Source organism: Belonocnema kinseyi, chromosome 4 (genome assembly GCF_010883055.1).
Source record: "Belonocnema kinseyi isolate 2016_QV_RU_SX_M_011 chromosome 4, B_treatae_v1, whole genome shotgun sequence".
Taxonomy (NCBI): Eukaryota; Metazoa; Arthropoda; class Insecta; order Hymenoptera; family Cynipidae; genus Belonocnema; species Belonocnema kinseyi.
The window spans coordinates 13,912,286-13,926,890 of record NC_046660.1 but is presented as its reverse complement, the minus strand read 5'-3'; the positions used below and the strand labels follow the sequence as shown (position 1 = coordinate 13,926,890).

Sequence of the window (14,605 nt, the reverse complement as noted above, 5' to 3'; positions counted from 1 at the left end):
GACATCGTTACGATATCTTTACGACAACTTTACGACATCCTATGTCCATGTCGTTTCGGTGTCTTTACGATATCGTAAAGACGTCGTTAGATCATACGACTTATTTACTATATCGTTAAGACACCTTAACGACATAGACATAGGATGTCGTAAAGTTGTCGTAAATATGTCGTAAAGATGTCGCTAAATTTTGTGGCCACTGGGTCGGTAGGGTAAGAATATTTTTAATTGCAAGTTAATGTTTAAGCTATTATTTGTTACAAATATAAACATTAATATTAAGTAATATTCCTATGAAGCATAGAATTTGTTATAAGTTTTCTTATTAAATTCCATTCCTGGTGTAAAATGCGATAACAACTTTTTGAGATTTAGAGGTTAGGAATTAATTTTAGAATACATGAGCGAACTGCTGGTCGCATAATTAAATAATTTTTTCCACTTTAATGTAAATCATCCGTATATCTACAAAAATCTATAAAATATTATTTTTTGCTATGAAAAGTTACAAAAATGTACTACAAAAACTTTACAAAAGTTAAGCATCACCCATTTTTCTTAATATGAAACAAATACTCCGTGTTTGAAATACATTGAAAATTAGTGAAATTTTTCATACAAATTTCTCAAAAATTTCATTTAAATTTATAAAATTGTTTGTGAGAAAACAGAAACTATTTTAATCAATACAAAGTTTCAATACAAATGATCAAGTTTCAAACAAAATAGAATAATTTGGTTTTTAGTATATAAAAGTTAATGTTCAATACAAAGATTTTGTAATAGTAAATCATGTGACTAAAAAAATGCAACTAAAAAAATTAGTTTTCAATTATAAATATACTTTTTCATCCTAAAATTGTGCAGTTTAATTTTTAGTAAAATAATTGATTTTTCAACACAAAAATATCAATTTGTAATTTAAAATTGCAATGTGTTACCGAAATTGGGATAGTTAAATTTTTAGTTAAAGACTTTCATTTAAAGAAAAGAATGTAAAACTTAATAGTTTTGCTCTTACTCAGAAAGATGCATTTTCATCCAAGAAGACTAATTTTCTACCAAAAACACGAATTTTCAACGAAATATGTTCATTTTCAAACAAATGGTTGAATTTTCAACTAAAAAGGATAAATTTTTTATTTCAAATATCAATTCTCTACAAAAATGATATAATTCAATTTTATTTTACATAAATTAATTGTTGCCTAACAATGAAGGAATTTTCAAAAAAGTAATACTTGAACCCTCAATGAAGCAGATGAATTTTCAACCGCGAAGATTAATTTCCCTGTTTGAAAAGACCGTTTCAAAAAAATTATATTTTTAATAAAAAGAGATAAATTTTTTTAATATCATTTTTTTCATCAAAAATGTTATCATCGACTTTTCTCTTAAATAAATTAATTTTTTACCAAAAAACGAATTTTTCATATCATAATAGAATCCTCCAAAAAAGATGAAATTTCAATCAAGAAGTTTATTTTTCTACCAAAAACGACGATTTTTCAACAAAATTCTGAATTTCTAAATGCTGAATTAAAGCAGATAAATTTGTTTCCAACTAGTTCAATCTTTAACGAAAAAAGGTCGATTTCACAGCAAAAGGATTAATTTTCTACCAAAACAGAAAAATTTAAAAAATTGAATTATTAAGTACAAAAGGTCAATTTTCAATTTAAAATATCAATTTTCAACCAAAAATAGTAGAATCGAAATTCCTTTAAAAGAAGATGGTCTTTGACAAACTGAAAAGGATTTTTTTAATAACTTAATGCTTAATGAAAAATATTAATTCTCAACCAAGAATATTGCTTTTCCAAAAAAAATTACGAATTTTGTACAAAATCTAGAAAGTTTTAAACAAATATACGATTTTTATCTAAAAAATATCATTTTTCAACCAAAAGTAATCTAATTATATTTTACCATTATAGAAATGAATAAAAAAAAAGAAATTTGAAGAAAATAGTTGAATTTTTTACCAAAAAGGTTCATTTTGAACTGAAACAGATGAAGCTTCAATTATGAACTTAATATTCAACGAAAAATGGGATAGTTTAGTTTTTAGTTATAAAAATTATTTTCAACTTAAGGAAGTGCAATTAAAGAAAGTAGCTGAGTTTTTTACCATAATATTTTGCAATTAAAAATATCAATGAATTTTTAACCAAAAATGAAAAGTGGAATTTTCACTTTAATAAATTAATTTTGAAAAATAAAAGAATTGTCAGAAAAATGGTGGAATCATTAATCAGCAAAAAGAATTTTCAAACAAGTACATTAATTTTCTACTAAAAAAGACGAATTTTTAACAAAATGTGAAAATTTTCAACCAATTAGTTTTTTAACTAAAAAAGATTACAATTTAATGTTTAAAAATTACTTTTTTAACAAACATCTCATAGTTGAATTTTCTGTTAAAAAGAAATTAATTTTCAGCAAAAAAACAGCGTTAGAAGAATTATTTCAAAGGAGATCGAATCCATTTAAAATTAGGTAGGGTGTGAACTTCAATTCGCTGAATAGAGCAAGAAGGGAACTATGTTGTTTTTAGATTAAATTTTAAGAGAACTATTTTTTCGTCATAAAAAAATTCTATGTTCAAAAGATTAATTTTTAACCAATAAGATTAATGTTTTACAAAAAAGATGAATTTTTAAGTAATTACATGATTTTTAAACTATAAGGGAACAGTTTTCTTTTTAATTTTTATTGAAAATGTTTAACGATTTAGTTAAATTTTTTTTCTATTTTTACTAAAATTGTTTCTTGGTTGAAAACTCATCTGTTTGAGTAGAGATTTGATTTTCTTACTGAACATGAACAAAATGAAAATGTATCCCTTTTAGTTGAAAATTAAACTATTTTTTCAAACTTGTATTTTTTTATTTAAAACTTAACCGTTTTTTAGTTATTTTTCTTTTTTCTTTGTTCGTAATAGAGCTTTGCACTTGATAATATATGCATATATGCATATATACATGTCCAACTGTAATTTGGTAGTTGTGAATTCTCTTTTGTCAAAGCTGCTTTCTGGATAACTCAATTATTTTGTTTAAAATTTCATTTCAGTTGAAAATTTAATTCTTTTGTTGAAAAGTCTTTCTCTCTTTGGTTAAAAATTAATCTTTTTTGTTGAACATTTCTCTAATTGTTTAAAGGTTGGACGACCTTTTATAAATTAAATTTTTCGGTCTAAGATCCATTTACAACCGAATAGTTTAACTTTTAACTAAATAGTTGAATATTTAACCTAAAAATAAGAAATTTAAAGTGAATCGCCAAATTTTCAAAAAAGAAGACATTAATCTTTAACCAAAAAGAGTTGCATTAAAAAAAATTCGCAATGAAAACGCAATGGTAAATAAATAATAATATCAATATAATAGACGTTGAATTTCGAAGATAGATATTCATACATTATATTTTTAAACTCGTCGCACTTTTCGTGGTTCATTAACTCGAAAATAAAATTCTCAGATGGTTCGACTATCTTTAAAGAAATACAATGATTAGTTAGTAATTCTAAAATCCGTGACATAAAATCCTCTACCACAACACGTAAGGCTTGAAGCATCCCAAAATATTCATTCAAACACAACATAATATTATTCAAACCAATAAGGCTAGCTCTCTACATAGCCACTGCAGGAACAAAAACTTTTTGCTTCTTGTTTTTACAAGAATTTTCGCCTTTCTCAGTGTCTTTACAATCACCCTCAAAAACAGGTGTTTTGTAAAAAAAATAGTCTTTTCACCATAGAATGTCATGAACTTCACTATGTAGTCATTAATATCGAGTGGTTCCGGTTCTGACATTGAATAGCCCTCAGATTTAAAATAGGCACTTATGAATTTAAACTGTTCTTGTAATTTAGACGATGCTGTAGCCCCAAATGTTGCCCCTTGTAGTTTGTTGGACACAATTTTTACAATAGGTTGAAAACTTCCATCTGACTGCACTTCAAGACCAACAATAGCGGTTTTATTGCATGGCATATTGAGTGCATACAGCGTAGTGAAAATAAGATGTTTGTTCTTCTTGCGTAATCCAGCCACTTCCGTCATGTGAACTCATTTTGTATCTACAGCAGTGGAAGTAGTAGCAGTGAAAGAGGAAATTTCAGTTCCTTTTTTAACAGCAGTCATAGTTTGTGACATTGTAGGTACTGCTTCAAAATATCATTGGGTTGAAATAAAAAATAGGAGGGTTTAAATATCGTTTTGCGCTAGTTTTCATATAGGTCAAATACATACTTGTCATAGGGAAGTGTGAGTGTTAGTGAAACACTGGAAGATATATAAGAGTGTCTCTTTTACACTCATGAGTATGACTAATATAAATTGAATGTTACTATATAATCAGCTCTCTGATGGAAGAAAATGTTTACAATTTTCATTGTTATTCTAAAATCACAATGAAACTTTCATAAAGAAAACCAAATCATCGATAATGACAATGTGTGTAAAGCAGAAAATAAATTACGGGGTTAACGGTCTAAAGATCATGTAAAAAAGATTTTCAAAATATAAAAGCAGTGACGGTGCTATGACAATTAATGTTTTCCTGTATCAATTTCTCAGCGAACCCCCATTCTAGGATCGACATTAGTTTTTGAGTATATGTCACAACTTATAGATCTGAAGGGGGATTAGATCTTTTTTCGGTAGAAGAGCTGGAGTGCTATAGTTATAGTGAGAGGGTCACATCTAAGAGTGTTTTTCCGTAACATTTTTCCAAAGGTTTTCATTTTCGGATGAAGCTTATTCTTAACTATATGCTCCAACGTAAAGCATGGTTAACAGTCATTAGTTTTTCACAGTCCATTTCGTACAATTGTTGAGTATGATAAATGCAACTGTGTTCTGTGAGGAGTTTTGTCAGTGTCGATTAAAGTTATCAGTTTGGATGTACAATAAACATCAATAATGTCAATGGATAATGAAACTAACCAGGAAGCGATTACTCACCAGAGAGAATATGACAGACTGCCTTTACCTTTACTGATGACATTGAGAAAATATTTGAAAATGCAGAGAGAGAGACGAACTCTACAACAAATAATATACAAACTGTCATTGGTAAGTAAAACTCTTTTTAATTTTTTATTATTACATTTTTATAAAAGTGAATATTCATAAATAGTGTGTATGGATGCTGATTTTCGCTTCTCTCTTTATTAAAGCTGAAATTCAGAGCAATAAATCCAGAAAATCTTTGGATGCCGATGTGGTACATTATAAAAGAATTAGTAATCAGATGAAGGCAGATTCAAAAGAAAAACTTGTAGAATTAAGAAAAAAGATGGACCCTTTTTATTCAATGGTAAAAGCGGTGTGTTCAAAGAAGCAAAAACGCTCATAAGAGTTTATGTTTGGTGAAGGAAGTGTAGCACGAGATCCTAGAGTCACTAAAAAATCTTATAAAAAAAATAGACAGTAATATAGTAATAGAAAAAATTATAAATTAAAATGGGAAAAGAAAGGGAAATCAGATTAAAGAAAATTTCACAAAATAGAGAGGAAAATTTATAAGAGGAGCGTAAATTGAAAAATGAGAATATAAACAGAGAGCTGGCAAAGCAAGATTGATTGGCAATAGCTCAAAGGATGAATACAGGGCAAAGATGGTTACAAAGGGAAATCTCTAGGATGTCCAGAAGAAACAAAGAAAAGCTCTTCAGGAAGTACAAAAGGAGGAGAAAATGCGCAAAAAATAAACGAATCTCGATCTGAATTAAAAAGAAAAGGTAATGTGAATTATACGAATATATACATAACTCATGTTGCAAAACTTCGGTCTATAAAGAATGAATGATTTCTAAATGATCCTTTTTTTAGAAGTTCATAATTGTGTGAAAAACACATTATTGACTCAAGAAGAGTCAAATAGGTAGCTGAGCCCAATTGATGTTACAGCAGTTGCAGACATTAGTGCGATTGCAGGCCCATCCAGAGCTATGGAGGTTAGCTTATCTCCCACAGCACATGACTCTCATGGCCAGTCGATGGCTAATGAAGCTGTCGAAAGTCTGTCGGAAGAATTACATGATGCTCAACCACAAGGTAGGAATTAGAGAGACATTGTAGCCCCCTTTATAATAAAAAAAAATAAAACTAACCAATATGTAAGAAAATTCGACACAAATGGACGGAAATAAACTTTCAAAAATGTACCCCCTGGGGAGAATAATCCGGTTCTTTGGTTGGAATGAGCCTTTTTAGAGTTATAAAATTATATAGTCTCGTGTTGCAAGGGAAGTGATATAGTGGGTATTGTGTTTGGATCAGATGGATTTGGCAAAGGAGTTGCCTGGAAAGCATTTTTACCCCTTAAAGATCTGCATTTCGAAGACTTTTGGAAATTAGTAGAATCAGTAGTTCAAAGTGCCATAAGTTTTTATATTCATGCCACTTTTGTAGTAGAGATCATAGGCGTGAGTGTAATAGCAGGAAAAGGCCATGTGACGCTAACTAGCAAAGTTTTTAAAAAATCAGTTTATACAAAAAAAAGCCTGAGCTAATTGCATATCAGAAATATCTGGCAAAAGCTCAGATTGCAATGACAGTTTTTAATTACAAAGATTTCGGGAAAGGGCGGGATAAGGCTATTTACGAGGGTAGTTTAGAAGTCACGAATATAGGTAGTGAGATCAAACACAATATTTATTTACTTTATGAAGTTTCTCTAAATTTCCATTATAGTGCTATACTAAATTTAATCGGGACTGGCGCAGCAAAGAAGTTTTGTGTACATTGTAATAAGGCTTATTTTAAACAAACTGATCACAGATGCATAATGAAATGTGATGCGTGTTTTAGTTCGCCGTCATATAAGGTCAATGCTGATATAAATAAAAAAATAATAATATTAAATGTGGAGACTGTCGACGGTATTTTTATGCAGTCGATTGTTTCAGGAAACATTTAATTTCCAATTCACACTCTACAGGCAAAAGTATTTGTGCTCTATTACAAATATGCAATGGTTGTTCAAAGTTACTTAACTCTGAGAAAACCAAGAAAGGGGTAGTACATTAATGTAGTTTCTCTGATTGTATGACATGTAAAAAACTTTGCCCACTTAATCATTTTTGATTTATGACACCCTTGGAAATTAAAAAAGATTAAAGAGGACAGTCGAAAACTAAAAAGGTGGCATACATTTTCCATCACTTTGAAACACATCAGTGTGAAAAGGCCAAAGGTGACGAATCAACCAATATTCATAAACCTAATCTATGTGTAGCGCAGCAGGTTTGTGAAGATTGTATGAACGATCCTGATCCTAACGTAAAATGTCAATAGTGTGGTTACGTCAGTATATTTTCGATAAAGATCCTGTATCTCAGTTCACTGAGTTCGCTATTCGTGATTTGAAGCATTTTGATAAGGACCGTATGCATAGAACACAATGCGAAAGGTTTCGATGCTCAATTCATTCTTAGAGAACTCATTAATAATAGAGGTACTAATAAACCGTTAGAGCTATGCCGGCAGCCTTCGGTTTATAAGAGGCAAAAAAAGGTACATTTCTGCACCTCTTCAATACACCATAGAATGAGTTATATGTAGGTGAATTACCCGATATACATTTTTACTGCCCAGATACAATGTCCTTAGAGGAGCGTTAAGAATTTTACAAGTGGTACGAAGAATTGACTAAAACTAATTATATTTTTAATTTCGTAAATGAAATTAGAACTTACTATATAAATCACGTTGATATTCTTCGTACTGCTTGCCTAGCCTTCCGAGAATTATTCATCAAAGTTACTAATGTTGATCATTTTGTTAAAAGTGTCACCATTGCTTCAGTTTGATCAGTAGTTTTTAGGAAAAATGATATAAAGTCTGACACAATAGGGTTTCTAAAGAACTTAAAGTAGCTGTCGAAAATGGCTACAAAATGACATCGATTATTGAGATTTGGCAATATGTGACAACTCAGTATGGCCCTTACTCAAAGATCGGTGGTCTGTTTGTACAATACGTGAATAGATTTTTCAAGTTAAAACGTGAAACCAGTGGATATCCTTTAGATTGTACTACTGACGAGAGTAAAAAAGCATATGTAAAACAAATTTTAGATTTAGAGCATATAAAGCTCGATCCGGAAAACATAAAAAAATCCTGGTTTACGATCACTGGCTAAGCTTTATTTAAATTCTTTTTGGGGTAAATTTAGACAACGTCAAAATAGGCCGAAAACAGAAATATTAGATACACAGAGGGCTTCAATTGACATTATTGAAAGTCCAGATAAAGTTCTTACAAATATCTTACCAGTAGACCAGGAAAATATTTATGCATCTTGGATGTATAAGGACGAAGCTGTAGCCCCATGTCCTATTACCAACGTAGTGATAGCCGCAGACACAACAGCTCAGGCTCGTTTAAAATTGTATTTTTACATGAAAAAACTAGATCGTCTTGTTATCTATTTTGATACGGATTGTGTCATTTTTGCTAGTAATAACGAGTCAGGTGAATATACACCAGCTTCAGGATGTTTGCTAGGCAACATGATGGATAAGCTCAAAGTTTATGGTTCGAGAAGCTATATCGAAACTTTTGTCTCGGGTGGCCCAAATTTTATGCTTTTAAAGTACGGTCACCAGATGGTAATCAGCACCTTCTTTGCAAAGTGAAAGGTATTACTCTATATTATAAAAATTCCCAAGTCATAAACTTTGACTCTGTTTGTGATCTTATGGTTAATAAGTCTTCCCCGATTAATTTAAATTATAGAGCTATTCGTAGAACTGAATATCACCAAGTAGTCACGAAAGATGAGCATAAAACCTGTAAACCTGTTTACACTCAAAGAAGGCTAATTAAAAATCACGATTCTCTACCATTTGGTTACATAGAGAATAAATAGGTAAAAACAGATAGCTCCACCGTAATTTATTCATTTATAACGTATAAAGGCTAAAATAAATGATCTCTCACTCCCACAGTTTGCATAAAAACTATCTCAGCAAAGAAATTTAAAAATGTGTAGGTACACTTGTTTCACTTAATTAAATTATATGAAATTTCTGTATTCTAATAATAAGAGTATTTACTCTTTGTGCTTTCAGAAATGATGTTCCAATCATTTGGAGGCCCTGTACTACTCTTTGACCAGAGCGTATCGGAGAATACAATGGTCTGCTGCAGTCAAACAGCTCTAGACATCACACCGGAAAAATCATGGCGAGCCATGAATATGATGACTACTTGTGCATAGGATCACCAAACTTTACTTTTAGTGATCCTACTCTTTTATTATTTTAAAATTATTATACCGTGCTTTTTAAATCTTGTGTGAATGAAAAAAAATTTTCTATGATTAATTTATTTCAAAACAAGTTGTTCTAATGCACTACAAATTATAAATACCCTTATGAATGCACAATCATTCTTATGTACAATCATAAAGAATAATGAATAAATAAAAATGTACGTTCATAATATGAATAGTCTAATTTTACCCGCTATCCCTTATATTTTTTGTCCCTACCTTGAATATAGCTGAAAAACTATCTTTTCTCTGCGAGGGGTGGACGACGACGACCGCGGTGGGGCGTGTGGAAAGGCACGTCAAATAAGCTCATGAAAGGCGTGCTGTGTCAGGTTTACTGGCTCAAAACCCTGACATGGCGAGAAATTAGCTAATTAAACCAGGAAAAAAGAGCACTAATAACACTTTTCAAAATAAATGACTATACACAAATCGACCGAATAATTTTCTATTATCCTGAGTGGCAAACTGCATATAAAGAACATGGAAAATAGAGTTTCGTGAAGGATTACCACAATCTGCTAATTATTCCAATGATCCAAGGCCTACACTTATAATTTCCGACGATTTAATGAGAGAATCTTTGAGGAACACAATTGTACATCTTTTTACTAAAGGAATATATCATAAAAAGTTGAGTGTAATTTTCATTGATTAAAATCTTTTCCATCAAGAGCATGGTTAAAGAGATATTTCTTTAAATGCAAACTATATTGTAACGTTTAAGAATCCTCGAGATCGGGCTTAAATAGAACATTTTCGCGCCAGATTTGTCCCGAAGATCCGCGGTTTATACAAGAAGCCTATCACGATGCAACTTCTCAACCGCATAGCTATTTACTTCTAGACTTAAAACAATCAACCCCTGATAATTGTCGCTATCGCACAAGTATATTTCCGGACGATCCTTATCAGTACGTTTACATACCAGTGAAGAGTGTAAAGGGGAGAAACAGTGATTGCCAAGTTCCGGTTACATATTTTTGATGACGTCGAAAGGTTGCAAGTCAATAGGAAAGAAGAATGCCATAGCTTAACATGCCCTTTGTCATCTAAATCCGGATCAACGACAGGCAATACTTAAAACCTCTGATTTCAAAGTCATAAGATGTATTTGTGAGTATGCCTTAAATATCTTGTTGGGAAATGTTCCTCTTAAAGATAGTCAGAAGCTAAAATTGAAAAAAATAGAAAGACTTTACGAAAATTAGTTGAAACTAGCGGTAGTTGGAAAAGAAAGAAAAAATTTATTGTTCAAAAAGGTGGATTTCTGCCTCTCCAACTTGGACCAATTATTGGTGGTATGCTCTCCAATTTGTTTAAATCTTCCTCGTAGAACTTTCAATAATATGGAGCGCACAAGAAAAATTTTACTGATTCTCAGCGAACAAGTGGACAAAATCAAGCAACAAATGCAGACGATAAATGACACATCTTTAAATAACAATAATAATAATAATAAATCACCTATTATACCATCGATACCTGGTGCAACTACAGACTCCTGGAAGCAATCTTGGTAGATAAGATTCTGAAATGAGTCGAATTTTATTTTCGCCTTTTCCGTACACGATGAACGTGAAATGTGGAAAGACTACAGTCAAGTACTGAATAAATTTCTCTTCTTTGTCCATAAAAAAAGGAAATTAACTGCTGAGAAAATGGATTATTCTAAAAATACAGATAATGATGTCCATGAGTTTATGCCTGTTAAGGAAATTATAGCCAATTTACCTAAATCTTTTCGATCTAAAAGTGCTTTATTACTCAATCACCTAAAAAAGCCTGACTTAGCCGACAGAATAAAATGGGATAAATACAGCTCAGTGATTATTGACGGAAAACGTGTTGAACATTAAAACATTACAGATCTCGTTAATGATGCATTGAGGCATAGAAAAAGTGCTAACCCTCCAGGAAGAAGTCGCTTGGCCCATATACTTCAAGAGTTAGAAAAAGTAGTCACCACGACAAGGTACAATCTGATTCAGGAATGCTCCGGACACATTTACTTTACACAGGCCTATTCGAAAAAAATTTCAAAAAGCTCATTACACAGTTTCCAATTTTAATGAGGTTTGGGAATGTGATTTAATTAACATGCAAAGTGTGTCTACTTATAACGATAATTATCGCTATCTCTTAGTAGTAATTGATATCTTAATCAAATTTGCCTGGGTTGAGAGACTTCAAAATAAAACAGCACTGGAGGTTAAAAATGCTTTTAAACGTACTTTACGAAAATGTAATTTTCGTTCGCCTTTCTGTTTACAATCAGACAAAGGAAAAGAATTCGTAGGAGCTACTTTTTAAAAATATCTGGCTAATAATAGGATAAAATTCGGTGTGACGCGGGATCCTAATGTTACAGCAGCCGTAGTCGAACGTTTCAACCAAATACTCAAGGAACGCATGTGGAGGTATTTTACACACAAAGATACTCGACGATATATTGATGTTTTGCAACAAATTGTGAGTGCTTACAATAATGCTGAACATTCTAGTATCAGAATGACATCTTCTGAAGTTAATTATTCGAATGCAGCCGAAGTTTGAGCGAATATTCAGCGACGTTTTTGTATAGAAAGAAAGTCAAGTGGGTAGGTTATCCTGATAAATTTAATTCGTGGATTCCAACCTCAAATTTAGAAAACTTGTAAAAATGAATATTGATCAATTTTACCTTATTTTACCAAGCAATAGTAGTATAAAATATTTTCCCGAGAATACCACTACCAATTTTATAACACAACTACTACATGAGATTCGTCTACAGGGGCAGTGGGTTATAGCACTGACCGAAATAAAACTTCCTCGTACATTTCTTCATCTGAACACGATGATTAGTTTAAAAATCGTATTGTTCTTATGAACAGTGGGACTGCAGGGTGTAAATATCCACAATATCATGGTAATAGTAAAAATAGAGAATCCATTAAAAAAAGTATTGACCTTCTTCACAAATATAACGTACCCATTAGTATGAGACAAGATAAAATGACTGATGAAAATATGAGGGATAAGTTAGAAGATGCAATAGATGTTATTGCTCTGAGAGAAAATGCAAAGGGTGAATAAATGTCTCTCATGTGGAAAAAACCCCTTGTTTACTTCTTTTAAGCTGGTCTGTATGCCAATATTGTTACGTAAGAATACAAAAACAGTACGAAAAATGATGTCTGTCTGATCACCATTTTTTGGTACTGAATGATAAATTATCACGTATTCTTGGATTTGCTCCAGACAATCTAATTCCAATTCAAAATAAGGATTACACTGCTCGAAACCCGCCTAGTCCTTGCAAATACCATTCGAGTACGGTACGCTGACAGCTACACTTCACTTTAAGCGTATTGACTAGATAAGAGACAATTAGCTGGAAGATGTATCCCACAAATATACATTGGAGCTCTATATCAGAAGAAGCATGAAATCGGTAGCTTCCTCGAAAGTTTATTCCGACGTGTTCTCCCTTTCTTAACTAAAAGTGCTCGAGTCATCGGAAAAGAAGCTTTTCAAAACGGTATGAATGTTATGATTGGTATGGACAGTAAGATACCTCTAAAAATTTCGGTTAAGAATCGCTTTGAAGAATCTGGTAAAAATTTAAAACGTGGTGCAATGAATAAAATGGAACATATCATGAACGGCTCGGGTTATAAGCATAGAAGGAAGACGCAGGTGGTTCAGTCTATTTGTGACAGTGGTAAGCTTTACGTCGTGAGTGCAAATAGAGTGAAGAAGACAAAAACACTTTAAGTAGAAAACTCAAAAAGCGTGTTACAGTAAAGAGAAAAAAGGCTACTGAAAATAATAAAAATATAAAAATAAGAAATTGTACAATTAAAGATATTTTTGGAAATAAATAAGACTAAAAATGTCGTTTCATCATTCTCATTCCTGTGAGTGTTGGAAGCCAGAGGTAGATCCTTTTTCACTGCCTTCAACACAGACCTCTATAGAAAGCTCGCAATGGATTCATTATAAACCTGTTTCTTCACTCACCGATGACGCCCCTATAGAGTTTGTTGTTCCTGGCTACTGTGATGAATACCTTGACCTAGCATATACTATGCTCAGTCTTCGAGTAAAGTCAGTAACTCCTGAAAGAGTAGCTACCAATACAGTCCATCTAGATAATGTAGGACCAGTAAACAATTTCATGCATTCGCTGTTCAATCAGGTGGACGTATATGTTAATCAAAATGTAGTATCATCTCCTAGTAACTCTTATGCATATCGATCATACGTCGACATTTAACTTGACTACGGACCAGGTGCCAAAGACAATCATCTTACGTCATCTCTATGATATAATGTTACTGCTGGAAAAATGGATGTATTCGATGCTAATGAAAGTTTAAAATCTTGACAGAAATATTTTGGTGATGATAAATCTATTGATCTTATAGGTCATTTACATTGCCATGTTTTTAATCAAGATAAATTTCTTATCAATGGTGTAGAATTACGACTTAGGCTAATTCCCTCAAAGGGCACTTTCTGTCTTATGGATGCTACCAACAGCTGTCACGTGTGTATTTAAGAGGCCTTACTACTTGTTCGCCGAGCAAAAATTAACCCAGGTATTCTTCTTGCACACGCTAAAGCTCTATGTCAGGGTAATGCAAAATATCCTATCACACGTATCGAAGTTAAACCCTTGACGATACACTCGGGTGTTCATGGTGAAACTCTTCGCAATATTATTCTTGGGCAATTACTAAAAAGAATAATAATAGGATTTGTGGAAAATACTTCATATAATGGAAATTGTAACAAAAACTCCTTCAATTTCAAAATTTAAAAATAAATCATCTATCACATTATCTTGATGGTACACAGATACCTTCGAAACCTCTACAACCAACCTTTAACACTGAAGGGCTCTATATCGATGCGTATAACACATTATTTACTGGAAGTGGTATTCATTTTGTAAATGAGGCAAATAGTATTGATCGGCAACAATATCCAGACGGAAATTGTTCATTTGCTTTTGATCTTTCACCTGATCTGTCCGCAAATTGCTATTCTCATTGGAACCTCGTTCAACATGGCAGTCTCAGAATTAAAGTTGGTTTTGGAGAGGCACTTGCTAACACAATTAATTGTCTAGTATATGCAGAGTATGATAATGTTTAGAAAATAGACTCGTTTAATGAATTTTTAGCAAATTTCAGTGCTTAGTTGAAGTGGGAGTATTTTATATTTAGGAACAAACCTCTTATTGAATACCTTAGTCTCTACTTGTTCGTCACAGGAGGAAACTGCCTACTACTACTACTACTACTTTTTTTTTTTTTTTTTTTT

The 14,605-nt window shown here is 31.9% G+C and overlaps 1 protein-coding gene across 1 annotated transcript; it reads left to right on the top strand.

The window, feature by feature from the left end:
- The first annotated feature begins 13,169 nt into the window (after positions 1-13,169).
- LOC117170760 (uncharacterized protein F54H12.2-like) lies at positions 13,170-13,553 on the top strand. Its single transcript, XM_033357793.1, has one exon. It carries the CDS (start codon positions 13,170-13,172, stop codon positions 13,551-13,553), a length of 384 nt encoding a protein of 127 aa, XP_033213684.1.
- The last annotated feature ends 1,052 nt before the right edge of the window (positions 13,554-14,605 follow it).